Raw genomic sequence first — 20,572 nt, 5'->3', positions numbered from 1 at the left:
TACGTCTGAGCCTTGGGTCGGCGGCATGGGTCCTGCTTCATGAGGCATTCTGCCCCTCAGGGCCACCAGCCCTGGGGAGAGAGCCAGCCTGAGACCCAACCTGTGGCTGTTCGCCCTGAGGCCTCACACTGTTTTCTCCCTGTGTTTTGCAGCCCATCAACCCTGAGAATGCCCCGAAGAATGTAGCCGACAAGGTGAGTGGCAGCAGGTGTGGGAAACAGTCTGGGCATAGTGTGGGAAGCCCAGAAAGCAGAAGGTGGATTTGGGGGAAAGTGAACAGATGTGTTTGGGGACATCTTTCTGGAGTAGACTTGGGGAACTTGGGGGGAAGTGATGGGCTTGTGGGTCACGTGGGGACCTGGGCATCTGACATCACTTACGTGTTCGGAAATGGATTGCTAGGGAATTAGGGAGGCAGGTGGGAGAGGCCAGTGGTTAAATGTGGGTTTCTTTATTAAATATGTAGAATGTGAGAAAGCCGGGCAGATGTTTCCAAACAGAACTTTCTGACTTAGCAGAAAGACAGACAGTTTTCCAATTTCCTCAAGGCTGCATGAGGAGGAAGGGAAGAGAGTGGGTGGGTCCCAGAGTGTGGAAACCGAGATTAGCAGCTGAGGGGGATCTCCTGGCAATGGCCGACACGTAATAATGGGCTTAAGGTTGGAGGGCTTGTGTTCAGATCCTGCCTCATCCAAGCTGCTTCTTTTTTTTAAGTTTATTTATTTACTTTGAGAGAGCAAGCAAGCAAGAGAGCAGGAGTAGGGGAGGGGTGGAGAGAGAGAATCCCAAGCAGGCTCCACACCACCAGCACAGAGCCCGATGCTGGGCTCGAACTCACAGACCGTGAGATCATGACCTGAACTGCAACCATGAATTGGACGGTTAACCAACTGAGCCACCTAGGCACCCCCTTCATTCAGGCTTCTAATTGTGTGGCCATTGGCAATTCATGAGCCTGCCTGTACCTCACTTTTCTTACCTGCAAAATGGGAAGAGGAAAATTATAAAACAAATGAGAGGGTTGGTTGGCTCTGAGGGGCTTTTAGTGGACAAAGAAATGCTAAACACACAACTAAGTTGCCTCCGAGGCCCATCTGCCAGCTCCCTCCTGCCAATCCCAGTAGGTGAAAAACGAGGGTGCCCTTTGATTACTTTCCTTGACTCCCCTCTCTGACTGTGTTTTTTCTCCATCTCCAGGGAGAAGGAGCTTTCCGGGGTGGAAACACACGGAAAAGCCTTGAGGAAGACGTAAGTATGGGGATGGGGAAGGGAAGGGTTTGGCTGGGCTCATGGTGCCCCAGGGGGATTGGAGGTGTGGATGATGTATACTACCTGCCTTGCTGAAGCATCCTTTACCTCCTTTCCAGAAGGACAGGCAGGGGTCTCTGAGTGCTATGGCTGAGCAAGGGAGGAGGGGTTGGAATGGTGAACAAGCCCCATGGACTTACATACTGGACCTCAGTCTTGGCTTTGGCTCCCAGCTCGGCTGGATCCAGAGCTCATTTGCCCATCACTTTGCCAGACCTCAGTGCTCCAGGCTGGGGAGGGAGGCAGCAAGGGTGTGCTGTGAGGTCTGGCTCGGTGATGAGCAGGATACTGGCAGAGCTATAGCAGAGGGACTAAGGACAGAGGCGAAGAAGGACTCCTGGGCTCACAGAGGGTCATCAGACCTTGAGGAATTACAAGCTCTGCTTCTTTGGAAAAAAGGGGTCTTTGCAAACGTCAGGATCTTCTGTGTGGCTTCAGTGCCATTGATTCTGGAGGAAGAAGCTAGAAGCTGGGCCCGTTGACCCCTCTGGGCTCTTCCTGGTGGGCAGTTTTGGTGGAGGTCAATGGGCAAATTGCTTAAATGGAGAGACCCCTGGGAAGGGCAGAAGGGGCTCTCCTGGGACCCTGCTCTGAGCGGTGCTCGTGTCTGGGCTTGTCCTCATGTGCCCGGGGTAGACACCCCACACAGTCGGGCCTTTCTCTTTCTTCCCCACTCTCGTCTGACAATTTGCCCCTATGCTGGCCTCCATCCTTGCTCGCCTTGATCCACAGAGGAACAGGGAGTGGTTTTGGCGGTTGGCACAGGGGGAGCTGTTGATGGCATGAGGCCCTATCATCTGACAGCTGCCTGACCCGCCATGGGGAGGGCCCCAGAGGGAGGTGCTCAGGCTGCGGGAGGCTCCTGCAGGCGGCTGCCCTTGTGTGGTGAGCCCGTGGCCACGGCCACATTGCCCTGGGGCAGCCCTTCATGGCCAGCCCTGAAAGGCGGAGGCGTCCCTGGGGCTGTACGACCTGTCCATGAGGAGCGGGAGCATGCCTCTTAAATTAGTGGGGAAGGCTCTGTTCAAGGTACGCGTGGGTCCTATGGGCACGGAGTGCACATGTTGGGGAGGGACTCTTGTCCAAGTTTGTGGTATTTTGGGGGCTGAGATGTGGGTCAGAAATTAGGCTTTGTGTGTACCTACTGCTGAGGACGAACTCAAGTAGTGCACCGAAAGCATATAATATATGCTCAATAAATATTAGCCATTCTTATTACTGTTATTTTGACCAAGGGCCCGGAGCTGGATTGAGTACTTTGGTGATCCCCAGACACCACCCCTATGGTGGATGCTATGGTCCCATTAAAAATTTTTTTTTTAATGTTTATTTATTTGAGAGAGAGAGAGAGAAAGAGTGAGCAGGGGAGGGGCAGAGAGAGGGGGAGACAGAGGATCCGAAGCAGGTCCCGTGCTGCCAGCATAGAGCCCAGTGCGGGGCTTGAACTCACAAACCATGAGATCATGACCTGAACCAAGGTTGGATGCTTAAGCGACTGAGCCACCCAGGCGCCCTTGGTCCCTCATTTTTCAGATGAGGAGGTAGAGCCCCTTCACTTGAAGGGGCTCAGTGAATTGACGAGTACCTTCCCCACCCCTTCCTGGGTTTGCTGCTCGAATCTGGTTGTACCCTGCTCTCCCAGCCCTTGGCCGGGAGATGATGTGTGAACTAAAGCCTTTACCTGACGGCCTGGGCACACTTACGGCCAGGTCCTGATGCTACTGCTTCCCCAGCCCCAGCCTGGGCCAGACATGGCTTGTCAGGGAAAGCTGCAGCAAGAGGGAGTGAAGTTAGACATCATGAAGAACTTTTTGATGTGATGGTGGGTATGACCTTGGTCCCAGGAAAGAAAGAAGCGGCCCTTTAGTTGGGACGGGAGGTTTTTTTTTTTTAGAAGGAAAGTTTGTTGATTTGGGATGAACGCGCGTGTGTCTAATGTGTGCCAAGGTGGGTAAGGGTTGTGTCCTGTCTGGGTGTGGGAAGAGGGCTGTGACTTCTGGCGTAGCTAGTCTAGTCAAGGGAACGCTAAGCGAGCGAGCGGATTCTAGAATGGCCTGTGTGCTGCAGAGGAGGGAAAACCTAGTGTCTAAAGTTCCCAGACACCTGTCTCAGGTTGGGTGATCCCAGGGTCTTTGGTCCATGCCCTGCTCAGCCATGGGGGACCCCCGCAGTCTGCCCCGTGCGAGGAGACCTGTGCTAGAGGCGGCACGGTTGCGGCCCTCAGCCTAGTGCCGTGCTGTTGGGCCTGTTTGTTGAGCTGTTTTCCTGTCTCTGGCCCGTGGCCCAGGACTCACAGGGCCGGAATGGCTGTTTTCCTCCAGCAGGGCTGGTGTGTAGAGAGGTTTGTGGATGCTGTGCTGTGTCGCACTCTGTTTTGGAAAAATCCAGGCTGGTGGGCAGGAAGGAGAGAGGAAGGGGTGTGGCTGGAGGGGCTGGTGGGGGCGGGAGGGGGTGGCCACGGCCCCCAGAGGAGAGGTAGGAATGGGGACGGGCCCCTGACGTAGATTGGGCACCAATTTCTGGCTGCCTGACGTGGCCCCTGGTGTTTCTTATGGACCCTCCTCCCTACTCTGCCCCCTGGGGACTGGGGCTCAGGAAACGGCTTTTCTTTTGGTCCAGAGCTGTTGTGTTTGGTCTGTGGACCTCAAAGGCAGGCAGGACTCTTCCCACACAGTTGTTGCTCTAAACCAACCCCACCCAGGTCCTGGGGTTCCCGCTCCTTGCTGCATGGTGGAGAAGGTGGTGGCAAATAACAGAGCCTAGGGCCACAGACCTTGAGCCACTCAGAAGTGTCCGAGTGGTCGTTGGCAGTGGGGACCAAGGCAAAAAGAGTTGGCTGGATCTGCAGGAAGAAGGGTGAGGGTTAGATACTAGGAGGAACTTCCTGGTAGAGAAGTAAGACACCGTTTTGGTGGGGGGGCTGTGGAACTTCCTTTCATGCTGTTCTCTTACTGAAAGCGAGACCGTGGTTCGGTGATGACTGTAGGGGAGCATTCTTGGTGCCTAGGGAGTTGGATCAAAGTTGTATTATTGATCTCTGTCCTGGGAGAAGCGGGAGGGGGAGGTAAAGCCGAATGGGCAAAGGGCTTTGAGAGCCCCAGAGAGGAGAAGAATGGGATTACAGGCTGACAGAGAGCTTCTTTTTTCTTTTTAAAATAAAATCTTTGTAGTACTTTTTGTAAAGCCCTCTGGTAGTTTCCCCTGGGGGCTTTAGGTGGAACAGGTGAATCACATAAGATCACACGAGCACTGTGCTATACCCATTTTACAGACTGGCCAGTGAGACCCGGCAGCAGAGTCTCATGCCTGTTCTTGAAGAGAACAGCTCCAGTATAAGCTCTCTGAGGTCAGGGATTTCGCCTCCTCCGGTCCCCAGCGCCTAGCACGTTGCCTGGCACACAGCTGGTGGCACTCAGCGAGGGTTTTTGGAATGAGGGAAGGAGCGTGATGACGGACAGCAGAGATGACTGATCTCTCAGGGGGCTCCCAGCCTCTCAGAGAGGGTGTGTGTGCTGAGGCGTGTGCTGGGGGTGCCCATCTCTGGCCTCATGTGTGAGGTCACCTGTGTGTTTTGGAGCATGAGGCCGTGCTTGCTCATACCCCCTGCCCCCACAACTATGTGTGGTTCTTCACGTCCACGAGACTCAGGCTTGTCACCCGTGTGTCTGCTTTCTGCCAGCGAGTGTCACATGTCCTCGAACTCTGCAGAAAACAGGAAGCCCCGTCAGTTAGAGGACGGCCCAGTGATTCAACAGGGGATGACCATCCAGCTGTTCCCGTCCCTGTCATCTGGTGGGGTCACGGTCCAGGGCAGCTTCCTCCCCTGCTGCCCCTTCCCTGGCTGGCCTGGAGCAGAGCCGGCTTGGACTTTGTCTTATCACCTCTGGAGGCGGCACGGCCAGACTCTGTTGGGGCCAAGTTTTTATTTATCTTCCCTGGCTTTTTTGGGGTGGGGAGGTTAAGGAATGTGGAGTGTTGTAACTTTGGGAAGGGGGTGGAGAAACGGGATCCAGCTCTCCTGCCCCGTTCTTCCTTTTCACCCCTGTGCCCGAGGAGGCTTCTGGCTCCCCTTGGCTCCCCAGTCCCCTCGCCAAGCTGGCCTCAATATCACGTCTCCCTGCAGCTCCGTGAGCCCAGACCCATGGCCCTGACCACACCACAAGCCTCGGCTGCAGCTGTGGCTTCCAGTTGTTCGAGGCAGCTGTGGTGGCCTCCTCCAAAGTGGCTGTGGATCAGCAACAGATGAAACCCGAGGGGCTATTTATAGCAGGGTGGCCCCGGGGCCTGGAGCAGGGCCTGGGGCCTGGGGCGGTCCAGCGACTCCTCATCAGGGACCAGTGAAATCAAGACGGATGAAGTGTTGGGTCTCTGTGTTCCTCTGGGCGGGTAGTTTTGGAACAGCCTGGTTTGGGGCTTGAAAAGCAAACATGATCCCTCTTACCCACGCCCCCCCCCCCCCCCCCCCCGCCATGCCTGACTCATGCAAACCCAAGTTGTCAAGGCCAGGGGGCTGTGGAGACAGACACTTTCCTCCCCAACAGCCCCACTTGGCTCTTCCTGCTGCTACTGCAGAGGCTGAGTGGTTCGGAGCTGAGCTGTAGCCCACGCAGAGGGGGCTCTGGGTGCAGCCTTCTCACGGGTGGCTGGATGGAGACACCTCCTCTTAGTGGGGCTGCCCTGACTTTGGGCACTACCAGGAGCCTGGCCTCCAGGCTTCTCTGCCCCTGCCTTGTTGGCCCTGCAGGGGCCTGGAGGCAGCCGAAAGTGGCTGCTCTCTTCGGGGCCCCAGTGGTTAAACCCAAAGTCTGAGGGTGAGTCCTGCCAGTTGTCAACTTCCCCAGGACTTGGGGGTGAGTCACCGTGCCTCAGTTTCTCCTCTCCCTGGTAGACTGTGGTCCTGTCTCCTCCAAGAGGTGGTTGCAACTTGGTGGTGGGGAAAGGCTGGTTTCGGGGAGGCACAGGGATGTTTGGAAGGTGCCGATGGGCTCGGAGAGCCCTGGCTGGGCCTGGGAATCTAGAAGTTGGGTGGTCGATTATGCATCACGTGAGGTGGCTGACAGGTGGGGGGAGAGGTGATGCAGGGCTCTGTGTCTAGAGGTGAATGTTGGTTGTATGTGTAAGCACCCTTTTAATTGTACTAGATGCAGTAACAGTAACAATAAAGAAGTGCCTTATATGCATACTCCTTTTAATCTTCAAACAACTCCGTAAGGATTGCCCCATCTTACATGTGACGTTACAGAGATCCAGAGCATTGAGTACTCCCAGGTCGGCCGGCAGGGTGACCCTTAGCTTCCATCACGGTGCCATCGGGTCGTCTTGGGCTGTTTGGGACCCGAACTGGGGTCCGTTTGCCTAAATTTGTGCCGGTTGACAACCCTCGAGAGGGGAGCAGGTGAGGGGGTAACCCAGTGGGAGGTGGGTCCGTAGGAGGGTAACTTGCTGCCCAGCACTGGTCTCGGTGGGTACACGCCGCCCCTGGCTGCTCTCAAGCCACAACTTCTGCTCCAATGGCTCCTTGTCGCTGCTGTGAAGGGGAGGATCGCGGGATGGTGGTGGTCAGGGGGTCAAGGTTCAGAGCAGGACAGAGGCTGCTGTCACCGGTCTTTCCTTCTGTCATGCTCGCGGTCGGTATTCTCCCCTGGGGGTTACGGTTACAGCATCCAGGGAATCAAGATGAAATGTGTTTCCGTCCATTTCGAAACTCTTTTATTGAGCGTGTACTCAGTGCAGATGGCACCAGCCCAGACATTTCTCAGCATCTGGGATTTCTTCCTTCCCTGGGGAGGGAGAGCTGGGCCCTCTGGGGGCTCGCATGCACACTCACAAGCGATCGGCCTTGGTCGCTTTTGGCCTTAGGTTGCTGTGTAGCCTGGATGTTAGGGTGCCTGCGCTGCAATGTTGGCCAAGAAATAAGATCATCTGTGTTTGTCCGCAGCCCTGATGCTCCTGGGGACATCTCTCCGCCAGCCTCCTCCATAATGCCGCCTGTCTTTTCTCTGTCCTAGGGCTCCAGCAGAGTCACCCCGAGTGTCCAGCCCCACCCCCAGCCCATCAGGTATGCCTGGCTTGTTGGGGGGGGTGGCTAGGGATAGGGGTGCCGCTGTGAGGTCACTGTGGGTGTTTCCAGCATATCATGCTTTTGGGTGCCTGAGACCGAAGTCATAAAGCCACAGGTAGGGAGTGTGGGCGGATGCGCAAGCCACAGAGAGAGGATGCGGGTAGCTGCATACCCTTGGAAAGGGTCATGTTTTGAGTTCTAGCTCGAAGCTAGGCCTTGAGGTGGATTTTTTTTTTTTTTTTTTTATGTCCCTGCACGATCCCATCTAGTCCTTGCAACAACCCTGCAGGGTAAGTATTTTTATTCCCATTTGGCAGATGGAGAAACTGAGTCTCAGGGAGGTGCGGTGACTTGTTACAGGTCATGAGACCAACAAGAGGCAAGACTTGGGTGTGCCTTCGGGACTGGCTGGCATCATAGTCTATCTAGATCCAAGTCTTCTCTGTGGGCAGGGTTTTTGATGTTGAGGGTCATTTAGAAAAGGAAAGTTCTCTATCTGGCTGGGCCGGCAGGGGCTCGGGGCAGGGATGCACAAGGACTGGGTGCCTTGCTGATCTGTGTGCAGGTTCTGTGGTTTTTCTGGCCTTCCCTCTCTGCCTCACCTTCACCTCTGAGGCTCCTGAGACAAGTGAGAATCTGCCTCCAGGGAAATGCAGCTCCAGCCAGAGAGGGCTGGTGTGTAGCTAAAGCCCCCAGTGGGTTGTGGCCGGGCTGCCAGCTGCCCGCAGACCTGAGCAGCCCCTTAGAGAATCTTCTTCCCTTACAGCTGAGAACCACCTTGGGGTGGGTGGGTGCAGGGTGCGATGCTGAAGTTGTCCAGGTGGTGGCACCGTTCTGCCTTGGACCCATCCCCGCCCGCCCAAGGCTGCAGTGAGAACCTTATCTTAGGGACAAGGAATGGCCCGGCTCAGAGGTCAAATTCAAACTGGGCTCCTTACCACAGCCCACTGGCCCCTCTACCACTTGGCTCCTGCCCTTGTCACCATGGAGAAGCCATACCTCGCCCTCGGCCCCCCCCATCTCCAAGCCCTATATACACAGTTGGGTTCCAAGTTAACCCTGGTGGTATCTCTCTGCTGCCCCTCCCGTCTCACCTTGAGCCTGCTGTAGTGAAAGAGTCTCAGAAGGAAATGTTGCCCACCTTGAATACAAAGAGGAAGTGAGACAATAGGGGGCGGGTGACAGGGTAAGAAGGTATGGTGATAGGGAGGGTGTAAGGTGGGCCTCAGAATGGAATTTCAGTGTCCTGAGACCCATTTCCCCTTCCTGTCAGCTCCCCGGGGGCCACTCTGGGCCCTCCTGCTGGAAGAGAAGCTGGATGAGGTATAAAGGCGTGAGCCCCCGCCTCCCCTCACCCGGTGCAGGGGCTCCCCACTTCCTTTAGGAGCTCAGGTGGCCACCTGCCGCCGCAGCAGTAGGCTCAGCACCCTCTTAGAAATCACGGAGGCTGCAGCCAAGAAATAGCCCTGGAAGGTGGTGGGAGCTGCCAGAGGTGGGGGAGAGCCAGGGAACAAAGGACGGGAGCCGGCCTGCCTCTGGGGAGGGCTGGAATGTGCACCGTGGTCTGGCTTACTGGAGCCCAGGTGAGCTTGTCACCTGAGCTGCCCTTTCCCCTGAGAAGCCTCCCCTCCCATCCCCCTGCCCACTCTATAGCTCAGGAGCAGGGGGAGGGCAGAAGAATGCTCAGCTCCAGGGGCACCCGCCGCTCTCCTCCCTGTACTAGATCCGTCCCAGGATCCTTTGAAAGACTTCTGCCAGACCAGGTGGCCACAGTGTGTTGGAGGGCTGAGCTGGACTCCTGGGCTCCTGGCAGGTTCTGATTCTGACCCCGACCTCTGCGTTTATAGGTTGAAGGCAGTGCCGACAGGATTGATGGCCACCTAGGGTTGCTGTCATCGCTGTTTGGCTTGGAAATGGCCCGAGGTCCTTGCCAGCCTCTGCCCAGCTCCCTTTCCTCTGGTGCTCAGGGAACAGCCAAGCCTCCGGGGTTGGAATTGTGGGCCACATAGAGTGTCTAGGGGGCACAGATCCCTACACCTTGCCCTGAGGACCAGGGTTCTGATCCGAACCCCCTTCTGCCTACTGTGTCTCCAGAAACATGAGTCTGAGCCGGACCACGGAGGACAGCTGTGAGCTGGACCTGGTGTATGTCACAGAGAGGATCATCGCCGTCTCCTTCCCCAGCACAGCCAATGAGGAGAACTTTCGGAGCAACCTCCGAGAGGTGGCCCAGATGCTCAAGTCCAAGCATGGAGGCAGCTACCTGGTGAGGATGGGGCCCAGTACCCCCCGTCCTTTCTGCTCACCACCTCCTCGCTGCTGGTGCCCCTGCCCACCTGCCCTGGGCCAGCTCTTAGCCTCTCTCACGGCCTGAGTCCTCACTCACCCCCCAGCCCAACTTTACTGGGAGGAGTGTGTCTGCGGCTGGAATGCGGCGTCTGGAACCAAGTCACGTGTGCCCATGTGCATGTGTGCGTGTGCGCGTGAGTGTAGGTATATGTGCACGTGGGCATGCGTGTGCTCGTGTGTATGTGTGTGTTGACCAGGAGGACAGAGTAACAAGAATTCATGTTATTGCGTGCTTGCTATGACACAGGCCCCGTTCAATCTGCTCTCCACGTATTAAACTTCATGACAGCGCTAGAAATCAGGTTTTGCTGGAGCACAGAGAGGTGGGGCGTTTGCCTGAGGTCGGGAGGCGGCAGTGCCTCTGAGAAGTCCGAGGGCAGAGTTGTGGAAACGTTGCTATCACGGGGATGGTGCCTGGCCCAGGAGGAACACATCACGAATGTGGATGAGGGGCCCGGGGGTGCTCTTCTCTAATGGCAGAGAGCTGGCATGGGGAATCAGACCTATCCTTGGCCCCAGGGGAGGGCTCAGTTCTACAAGGAGGTGCCTGTGGATTTGGGCCGCACCCACCGACCAGACCGTGCAGCCTCGAGGGGCCGCCCCGATCTGTGAGCAGAGGCCGGCGTAGGGGACTGCATTAGGTCCCTGGGGCTGCTGTAACAGATTGCCACAAAAACGTGGTGTCTTGAAACAGCAGAACTGACTTTCTCACAGTTCTGGAGGCTGGAGGTCCAAATCAAGGTGTTGACCAGGCCATGCTCCCTCTGCAGGCTCTACAGGGGATCCTGCCTTTCCCCTTCCTGGTTTCCAGTGCCCCCCAGCGATCCTTAGTGACCTTGGCTTCTAGCTGCATCGCCGCAGTCTCTGCCTCTGTCCTCACACGGCCTGCCTTCTTTCTTGTGTCTCTCTGTGGGTCTTCTCATCTTATAAGGACACCAGGCATCGGACCTAGGGCCCGCCCTAAATCCAGGATGATCTCATCTTGAGATCCTTAACTACTTACATCAGCAGAGGCCCTATTTCTAAATAAGGTCACATTCTGAAGTTCCAGGTGGATCTGAATTTTTGTGGGACACTGTTGAACCCACCACAGACACGCCTCTCCATCAGCTGTGTTGGGCAGCGTTGAGAGCCCGGCTTCAGACACCAGGGAGTCCTGGGTTTGAGTGTTGGCTCTGCTCTCACTATCTGACCTTGGCCACTTCGCCTCACTAAACCTTAGGTTCTGCATCTGTAATATGGGTCTAATTGTACCGCCTACCTCTTATGGTTGTTGAGAGAACTAAGCCAGCTGCTAGGTGTAAAGTCCTCAGCATTGGGCTGGCAGGTTGGGGACACTCGAGTGGTAGCTGTTGTTAATGTAATAAAGTCTGTACAGTTATAGGGTCCAAGAATGGACTGGAAGCCATCTGGGATCATTCCCAGTTTCAGGAGTCCAGGGTTCTGTGGGTCTCTGCTATGCCACCCTCCCTCTGCTTTCCCATCGCAGGCCGTGTAGTCGCTTTCCTCGGCAGGAGGCGGCACAGTTTTCTTTGAGTTTTTTGGGCAATGAGGTGAAGGTGGAGACAGGAAGTCCAGGGATTGGGGGAGTCTTATGGGACATGGTTAGGTGTCGGAGGGCATCTTCCGGGAAAGGGGTGTCAAGGGTCTGAGAGGCCCCACTCAGGGTGATTTGCACACTCGGAGGGAGGGCGTCCTCCCACAGAGCTGTTGCATTTTTAGGCGGATGAGGTTCTAAAGTTGACACGTGAAGTGGAAACCAGAGATGGCCAAACACTTATCATGTCACACCACCGGATTCCCGTCCAGTGTGGACGGGTGGCACATGGGATGAGACAGGCTGCATCCCCTTCTCACCTGCAGTTTGGGTGTCTGTCTGCTCACTGAGGGTTGGGGCTGAGTGTCCATGTACTTCTTTCTCCTTCTCTTTAATTTTTTTTGTTAATATTTTTATTATTTATTTTTGAGAGAGAGAGAGAGAGAGCGCGCGCGCAAATTGGGGAGGGGAAGAGAGAGAGGGAGACACAGAATCCGAAGCAGGCTCCAGGCTCCGAGCTGTCAACACAGAGCCTGACGCAGGGCTTGAACTCACGAACTGTGAGATCATGACCTGAGCCGAAGTCAGATGCTTAACCGAGTGAGCCACCCCGGCGCCTCCTCTCTCCTCTTTATCCTGAGAACCTGTAGTTGAGTGCCTGTTGGTCAATGTGTGGGTCTGATGGGACTCCATTGTAAGCTTATGCATGGATAGAATTTTCACTGGGTGGTTGGGAGGAGAGAGACAGAGACAGAGACAGATGGACAGACAGCCAGCTAGCACCAATTCATGATCTCTTCCTTTTCCTCCTTGTAGCTTTTCAACCTCTCTGAGCGGAGGCCTGACATCGCAAAGCTCCACGCCAAGGTGAGCTGGTGCGGATTAGGGGTGGGGGCTTCCCTCTGCCTGGAAGAGAAGGAGAACAGCGTGGTTCTCCCCGTGGTTCCTACTTCGGAATCTGGGGGGAAGGGCTGAGACACTTCGCAAAGCCTATTCCCTTTCTATGCCAGCTTCCCTTTGGAACATGGAAAATACTGTATTTATGGTTTCTGTAATACAAATTGCAGACAGCAAAGCTTGATGCAGCGATTTCCTACCCAGGTCTACCCCCCCACCCCCACCCCGGGTGCACATAGCATCTCTGGGGCGAGACTGGAGCTGTGAGAATTTTAGTCTTATTGAAAAGCATTTTGGATTTAAACTGGCTGGGAATTGCCAATGGCTGGTTTTCACTTGTTCACTCGGCGGGCTGAGTGCCGGGCTTTGCGTGGATATCTGCTCTGCCTCCCGGATTCTGGTGCCTGTTGCTGTGGGACCCTGGGCAGGTGACAGTTCTCTGGGCCTCAGCTTGCCCCTCTGAAAGTAGATGGGCTGGATTAGACGTGCTCTCTTGGCTTTTCCAAGCATGGGTTCTCTTTTAGTTTAACAATCTGTGAGTTAAGCAAAGCTTTGAGGAGCCTGAGGACGGCCATTCAGATCTGCCCTCTGTCCCCTTTCGGGTTCTCTTGGTTGGCCGGAAAAATCAATGGCTTGTGTGTCAGGGCCTGGAAAAGAGCTGTGAATGGCTGGGGGCTCTTCACTTTCCTCTCTGGCCCTGAGCCAGCGTCTCTGGGCCACACCCTTGCCCCCCACTCTGGGTTGTTGGGCAGGGAGGGCGGGAAGCGAGGTTGGCTGGTGGCCGCTGCCCTGGAGCCAGCATGTGGCGTAGGTGCAGCTCCCGCTGCCCCGGTTGAGTCTCTGGGGCTTCCGCCACTTCTCACTCATGACTTTGACCACAGGTCCTGGAATTTGGCTGGCCTGACCTCCACACTCCAGCCCTAGAGAAGATCTGCAGCGTCTGCAAGGCCATGGACACTTGGCTCAATGCAGACCCTCACAATGTCGTCGTTCTGCACAATAAGGTCAGAGCAGGGGCTGCTCTGTATGTACGTGTGCGTGTGTGCATGTACACATGTGTGTGTATGTGAGCATGTGCACACATGCATAGACGTGTCCTCGGGTGAGTGTGTGTGCATTCTCCTTTCTAGGGGATGATAGATCCTGTCCTGGGGGGCACCTGAGAAATGGGGGTTAGGAGCTTGTGGGACCCTCACGTGTGGTAGATGATCAACTGCGTTTCTTCTCTTTGGGACTCAGCCCGACCTGCTCCCCTCCCTGGCATCCCACTCCCTCCTTTGAACCACACCCCTCTCTCCAGCTGCTGCTCACTTTTTCTCCAGGCTTCTGGACGGGTTCTGGGGCAGCAGGGCTGGCCTTAGAAATACAGGCTTTGTGTTTGGGGTTCTTTCAGGGAAACCGAGGCAGGATAGGTGTTGTCATCGCGGCTTACATGCACTACAGCAACATTTCTGCCAGGTAAGAGCCTCTCATTCTCTGAATATTGATGGCAGGAACCCCGTCTGCCCATCCCTCCATGGCCTCTCCCTTCCTTGGCTGGGAGAATAATGACAGGGGATGGGGTGGAGGAGCCCACGGAAAGGAGAGGGATCTGCCCACGGCTCTGAGGCAGGTGGCTGTGCACGGAAGGCAGGAGCAAGGAGAGTCCTTTACTGGGGGCACTGGTGGCAGCAGACTCGAGAGGCAGGCCCATCCACGGACACCCCATCCAGCCACCTTCTCGGGACCACTTTTCCTTGGCAAATAGCCCTCTTTTTTCCTGAGTGAGCAGGTGAGAGAGTCAGAAAGAAATGTTGGATCAGATCTGGGTCTGAAAGAACCATCTAGAAGTTATCTCATCCTTGTGGGCCTTAATAAGGACTTTGGGGCTTGGGATGGGATGTTGCTAGAGAGTCAAGAACAGAGGGGCTATATTCTCTCTCTTCAAAATGATCTCTTTGCAGACAGATAGAATGTTCTATGAAGGGTTTAGACGGTGGTTGTGTGACTGTAAGAAACTTAACCCAGCCTAATCTTTCCTTAATGGTGAACATTTCCTGTGCACCTACTGTGTGCCCACATGTGCCAAGCTTGTTATACATGTTATTTCACTCAATTACCGTAACGACCTTCAAGGAAGGCACTTGTCACTCTCATTTGACAGAAAATGAAAATCAGGTTCAGAAGGATTAAGTAAACCTGCCTCAAGGCACAAGGTTAATAAGGAGGCGGCACATTTGGTATGGGAACCCAGGCTGTCTGGCTCCAAAGCCCCAGGGCTGAGTCCTGCAGCATACAGGATGCAGGAATGCCAGGGCACTCTTTTCCTGAAAGCTTCTCAGAGTAGGGTGGCTGGAGGGCTCTACAGGTCTGGGGGAGCAGGGGTGGGGAGACCAGGGAGTTGGCTCCTCTGACCACCTGTCTCTCCCTGCAGCGCCGATCAGGCCCTGGACCGGTTTGCAATGAAGCGATTCTATGAGGATAAGATTGTGCCCATTGGTCAGCCATCCCAGAGAAGGTGGGTCTCCAGGGCTCACTGCCAGTGCATGCACACGTGTGTGTGTGTGTGTGTGTGTGTGTGTGTGTGTGTGTGTGCGCGCGCGCTGTCTTGGGGACTAGCCTCACGTACCCACAGTGGGTGGAACAGCCATGCCTAGGTGGGGGTGTACAGAGCATGCATATTCAGGTGCCAGCCTGGAGTGCTGTAAGCTCAGGGGCATGAGTGAGCAGCTGTGTGTGCCCACAGATGGGCATGGCTGTTGGCTCCTGAGGCCAGCGCTGGAGAGCAGTGGGGCCGCTGGTGGGGGATGCATTGGTCTGGGTGCAAGAAGGCAGCTTGTATGAGAAGGAAATGCCATGTTGGTCCTGGCAGCGGGACCGCGTCCGCGCTTGGGTGAGCCTGTAGGAGGCTGGCGTCATTGCCGCCTGCCCTCGGGAGATCACAGATTCTTACCATAAGGGTCACCTTCTGCTGGGAGAGCTTTAAAAATTTTACCAAGGGCTCTCAAGCACGTGGTCTCATTGGAGTCCACAGCAGCCGAGGGAGGAAGCAGGGCAGAGAGGATTCATTGATTCATTGGATAAGTTTTATGTGCTCTATTACATTTCAAGTGCTGGGGATATCTAGTTGAGCAGGACGAAGTGCTTTGCCCGCAGTGAGCTGATATGCCACTAAGAAAGATGGGCATTGCCCGAGTAGATAGACCAACAGGACAATTTCAGGTAGCGGTTAGTGCTAGGAAGGAAAGAGAACAGAGTGGGATTGACCTGGTGGAGGAGATTGGGGCTATGTAATGAAGGGGGTCAGGGAACGCCTGTCAGAAATGATGGATTTGAGGCCAACCCTGCATAATGGTGAGCTACGGTATGATGATCCAGGGCATCCCCACTTTACAGATGAGAAGCCTGAGCCTAGGGAGGGGACTCAACATGGCCAGGATCCATAGCAAGTATTAGCAGAGCTAGAATGTACTTGGGGACCTGTAAGTCCGGTCAGGGCAGGGCCCTAGGGTTGTGCCGCCCACTGTCCTGAGGGCTGGCCTGGGACTCTGCTCTGTGGATAACGTGCTGTTTAATGATGGCTGAGAGAGCACAGGGCTGGTGGACTGTGGGGAGGCTGCAGGTGAGTGCGAGTCAGAAGCCCAGGCTCAGAGGGGAGAGCTGGAGATGGGGAATAGGGCCCTGCCGCTATGTGGCCAGAGCTGCGGGCCCACCACATGTGGTGATGTGCCACACCACTCTGCACACCGGGGCTGTGGGACTGACCCTCTCAGCAGGGTCTCGTGGAGTTTCCCAAGGACATGAGCCATCAGGGAACTTTCAGGTCGTGAGAAGTACTTGGAAGGGGAACAAAACCCAAACAGAGCGTGATGGGCTAGAGAGTGATAGGGTGAGCGCCAGGGCTGAACTTTCTGAACAGGTGACATGCGGGGTGAGCTCTGAGAGGAAGAAGGGAAGCATCTGAGGGTGGGGCTGGGGTCACCACACAGAGGGGACAGCAAGTACGGTGGCCCAGAAGCCAAAGCATCCCACTGATTTTTCCAGCCCCTCGGAACACTGACCGGGCAGGCAGGACCCCCTCGCCTCTCTATGCTGGGGTTTCCCTTCTTATTCTTCATCATCACCCCCATCTTTCTTGCCTTGTTAGAAGGGTGCTGGCTCCGCTGGGGACTTACTCCCATTGTAGTGGGAAGCCCAAGCAGAAGCGAGTCCTCAGGCCACCTGGTGTCTTGCACCTGGCACAGGACACCCAGGAGCCAATCTCTGGGTCAGCCGTCAGAAACAGGATGGCTTTATGTGCAGAAAATTCTGGCTGGGCTGCCAGATGCAGCAGCTGTGGATCAATGAGAATCTTCCCAGGGAGGAAAGAACGGTCATTCAAGTACCTGCTCGTCGGTCCCTGGCTTTCTACATATGGCTGGTGGCCTTGGTCACGAGCCTGACCTTGAAGGATAAGAGGGACAAACAGAAGAGCATGATGTTACGGTGACGCAGTGTGGCTTGGAGAGAGTGGGCAGAGCAGTCACACCCCTGCAGCAGAGCGCCTGGAGCACGGGGTCGGGGTTACCTCTCAGCCGTAGGAGTGTTCGGGGACTCCACAGCGCACGGCGTATGCTTACACAGCGCGCAGTCGGGCGTATGTTTACATTATCTGTCTGCCTTGCAGCTTATATCTGCAACCGCACCTGCTTATGGGTGGGTGATTCTGTCCGTGCCCGTGTGTGAACATGCAGCTGTTGGCTTCATTATGTATTTGTTGCCACTTTCCCGCCTTCTGGGCAGTGTCGTTTGCAGGGACGGGAGCAGTTGGAGGAGAGGAGGGCAGAGAGAGAGGGAGGGAGGGGCTTTGCCTGCAACTCCCCCATTCATTGTCACCCCACCCCCGGGCGGCTCATTGTCCCCAGCGCACAGACACATCCTGTTGGCACGATCCAGAGATCTGATAGGAACCGCCATTCCAGGTTTCCGGTTTGAGTAATGGGGCTGGGGGCTGGTCAGGGGCTGAATAGGAACCGGCTCTGCCCATCAGATTATCTTTGCTTGGGTAGTCTGAAGTGACCCCACCCGGGCCCAGGGACAGAGGCCCACAGGCCTGGAGGTGGGCCAAGGAGCCAAGAGATAGGAGGGGACCATTGTCACGGTCATGTGGGTTCTGGTTCCACCAGCCTCAAAGAGCCCCCTTGCCTCTCGCCAAGTCTCAGGATTCATTGTGATTGGTGTGGCTGACCCAGCTCACCATTCAGAAAAGGAGGGCGCACTGACCAATCCACAGCAAAAGGATGGGCCTCTCTTTCTGGCAGGTGCATTGAAAGACAGCATTCCTTCTCTCCCCACCCACCCCCGGCTTTGTGTGTTCTTGCTGTGCCAGCAACTCTTTCTGGACCTAGTTTCCTCTTCTAGAAGGAGTGGAGATGCATTCTTCCAACAAGATCCAAAGAGAATTGGGGAGAGGAATACACAGTAGATATTAGATGTGTTTCAATACCAGATATAGAGGGATTTCATACACTTCAGCGTGATATAAAAAAGTGAAGGGCTGTAATTGTTAAGCTCTTACAGTTTGCTGGACTGTCATGTGGCTGGGGGTCTATGGGGACAGAACTGGGGCCTGTGGTTATAAGCACAAGCTTGGTTTAAGCTAGGTTTAGGGGTGTTGGAGTGTTTGATGGTTGATCAGCCTGCCTTGTGCAGTGGTGAGCAGCTAAACGATGCCTGTCAGGGATGTTGTGGAGGGGAATTTTGGTCCAGCTGATTTTTGGGCTGGGAGTGAAGCTGGATAGGGATTTTCATTTTGACCACCAGGGGGCGCCAGAGAACCCCAAAGCAGAGTATTGCCTTGACTCAGCTCCTGCTTGAGTGGTACCTGCTTGTCCTCTCTGCTTGGGGCTCCAGGCAGCAAGAAAGGATGGTGCTGGGAAGGAGACCCCAGCTTCCAGGAGGTCTAGGAGGGTGGTGGTGGTGGGGAGCTAGGTGAGCCCAGAAAAGAAACCAGGATGGCTCTGCTCTAGGGCAGGCCTCCTGGCTGAAGTTGCCCCTCTCCCTGCCCCAGGTACGTGCACTACTTCAGTGGCCTGCTCTCTGGCTCCATCAAAATGAACAACAAGCCCTTGTTTCTGCACCACGTGATCATGCATGGCATCCCCAACTTCGAGTCTAAAGGAGGTACCTGCCTGAGCCCTCTGGCTTCCCCTCTTCCTGTCTCCCATCTTCTTTTCTTAAGAGGCAGCCTTGGGGTGGGGGAGGGGGGGGGAGGGTAGAAACGTATGCTTGGATTGGAGTCCCGACTGCATGACTTCCTGAGCTTTCGTTGAACCTCAGTCTATTCATGGGTTAGATACTGGCATTGCCTGCTGGCACATGATGTCGGATGTGGCAATGTATTTTATAAACTTAAAAATGCCTCTCAAATGAAAAGTTAGTATTTCTTCCTCCTTTCTCTTTCCATTTCTCCTTCTTCTTTTCCTTCTTCCCCTTCTTCCCTCCCCTCTCCCCAGCCCTTCCTTCCTTCACCCTCTCCCCCACCCCTGCACCGTTCCCGCTGTCTTAGCTAACATCACCCTCCCTTACAGGGTGTCGGCCGTTTCTCCGGATCTACCAGGCCATGCAGCCTGTCTACACATCGGGCATCTAGTAGGTCCACAGGACAAAGAGGCCAGGGGTGCCTGGGGCCTGAGGCTGAGGTCCAGGGACAGGGTGTGGGGGGATGGGCCAGGACCTCCTCTAGGAGGATCTCATCTAGCACAGGGCTGAGGGACAGAGGCAGCAAGCCTTCCTAGGAGCCCTCTGGCAGGGGGCGGTAGGGAACAAGCGTGCTGCCTGCCCCCTCAACAGCTCTCTTTCTCTCCGCTCGCCTCTCTCCCATAGCAATGTCCAAGGAGACAGCCAGACCAGCATCTGCATCACCATCGAGCCTGGCCTGCTCTTGAAGGGAGATATCTTGGTGAGTGCTGCCCCTCTGTTTCGAGCCCCCTCCTCCCTGTTTATTTTCTCTCCTTTCTTCTCTCTTCCTGCTCCCCTCCTGCCTCTCCAGACAAGATCACCACTCCTCGTGAGTCACCAGCCTTGGGGCCATAGGCTCTCAGGGCTCCTGCAAAGGCGTTCAGCCTCCAGTAGTCCTTGTGCATTCCCCTGCCTCAGAGTTGGACTCGCTTCTCCTACGCCTGTCTCTTGGTCTGGAATGTCTTCAGGGAAATATCTCTCCGTGTGAGCTGGCTTCCTGTGGTGACAAGGACTCCTTCACTTCTAACTTCAGTCTTTTCTCCTGTAATTTAAATTCACCCCTACTTTTTCCTTTCTGTGTGAAGGAACTTCTTGGGAGGACAGTTTTGTCCCTACAGGGCAAGACTGGCCTCCAACATTCTGCTTTCTAGAAGTTTCCCCAGATAGCTCTGAAATCCTGTTTGGTATTGGTGACCTCTCCCTCAGTGGGCTTGGGTGAGGCCTGCTTCTCAGTCGTGGAGCTAATAAGGAGGCTCCCTGAGACCTGATTTCTCATCCTCAGTCCCCTGATGGGCTCTGCTTTCTTTCCCACCCAGCTGAAGTGCTACCACAAGAAGTTTCGGAGCCCAGCCCGAGATGTCATCTTCCGTGTGCAGTTCCACACCTGTGCCATCCATGACCTCGGGGTTGTTTTTGGGAAGGAAGACCTTGATGATGCCTTCAAAGGTGAGCTCACTGAGTAGAGGGACAGACCTAGCAAGGAATAACTATACCACAGGGTAGAAGAGCAATAATGGGGGAGCTATGGCAGTCAGGAAGGGGGAACCATTTTCTGAGGGAAAGAGAGTTGGTTAGGGAGGTGTCTCCCTTCTCTATCTGTTTGAGGTTTTGTCTATATCACATTGAGACCTGGAACATATCCACATCCATTCACCCATTCACTCATCCACCCATCCACCCATGCATCCACCTACTTATCCAAATCCTCCCTCCCTCCCTCCCTTCCTTCCTTCCTTCCTTCCTTCCTTCCTTCCTTCCTTCCATCCATCCGTCCATCTACCCACTCTTCCAAATCCATCCATCCATCCAACCATCCATCTATCCACCCACCCATCCACCTACCCACTCTTCCAGGTCCATCCATCTATCCATCCATCCATCCATCCATCCAACCATTCACCCATCCATCCACCCGCCCATCCATATCCATGGATCCATCCACCCACTCATCCATATCCATCCATCCAAATCCATCCATCCATCTATCTAATCATCCATCCATCTATCTAACCATCCATCCAAATCTACCCATTCATCCACCCATCCATCCACCTACCCACTCTTCCAAGTCCATCCATATATCCATCCATCCATCCATCCATCCATCCAACCATTCACCCATCCATCCACCCGCCCATCCATATCCATGGATACATCCACCCACTCATCCATATCCATCCATCCAAATCCATCCATCCATCTATCTAACCATCCATCCATCT

General features: G+C 55.1%; 1 protein-coding gene across 6 annotated transcripts in view; it reads left to right on the top strand.

The window, feature by feature from the left end:
* The window catches only part of TNS1 (tensin 1), a 202,466-nt gene that overhangs the window by 103,387 nt on the left and 78,507 nt on the right, over nt 1-20,572 (top strand). For all 6 annotated transcript variants that reach the window (XM_042950109.1, XM_042950112.1, XM_042950111.1 and 3 more), the window contains 12 exons: nt 153-194; nt 1,198-1,248; nt 7,317-7,366; nt 9,464-9,635; nt 12,072-12,122; nt 13,034-13,156; nt 13,546-13,610; nt 14,566-14,649; nt 18,181-18,293; nt 18,701-18,761; nt 18,996-19,071; nt 19,667-19,796. In XM_042950109.1, the coding sequence (XP_042806043.1) occupies nt 9,468-9,635; nt 12,072-12,122; nt 13,034-13,156; nt 13,546-13,610; nt 14,566-14,649; nt 18,181-18,293; nt 18,701-18,761; nt 18,996-19,071; nt 19,667-19,796 (871 nt within the window). In that variant the 5' untranslated portion in view covers nt 153-194; nt 1,198-1,248; nt 7,317-7,366; nt 9,464-9,467. The remainder of the gene's footprint in view (nt 1-152; nt 195-1,197; nt 1,249-7,316; nt 7,367-9,463; nt 9,636-12,071; nt 12,123-13,033; nt 13,157-13,545; nt 13,611-14,565; nt 14,650-18,180; nt 18,294-18,700; nt 18,762-18,995; nt 19,072-19,666; nt 19,797-20,572) is intronic.

The sequence above is a fragment of the Panthera leo genome, chromosome C1 (assembly GCF_018350215.1).
Source record: "Panthera leo isolate Ple1 chromosome C1, P.leo_Ple1_pat1.1, whole genome shotgun sequence".
Classification (NCBI taxonomy): Eukaryota; Metazoa; Chordata; class Mammalia; order Carnivora; family Felidae; genus Panthera; species Panthera leo.
Note: the sequence above shows the minus strand (reverse complement) of the source record. Positions and strands in the feature narration are given on the sequence as shown.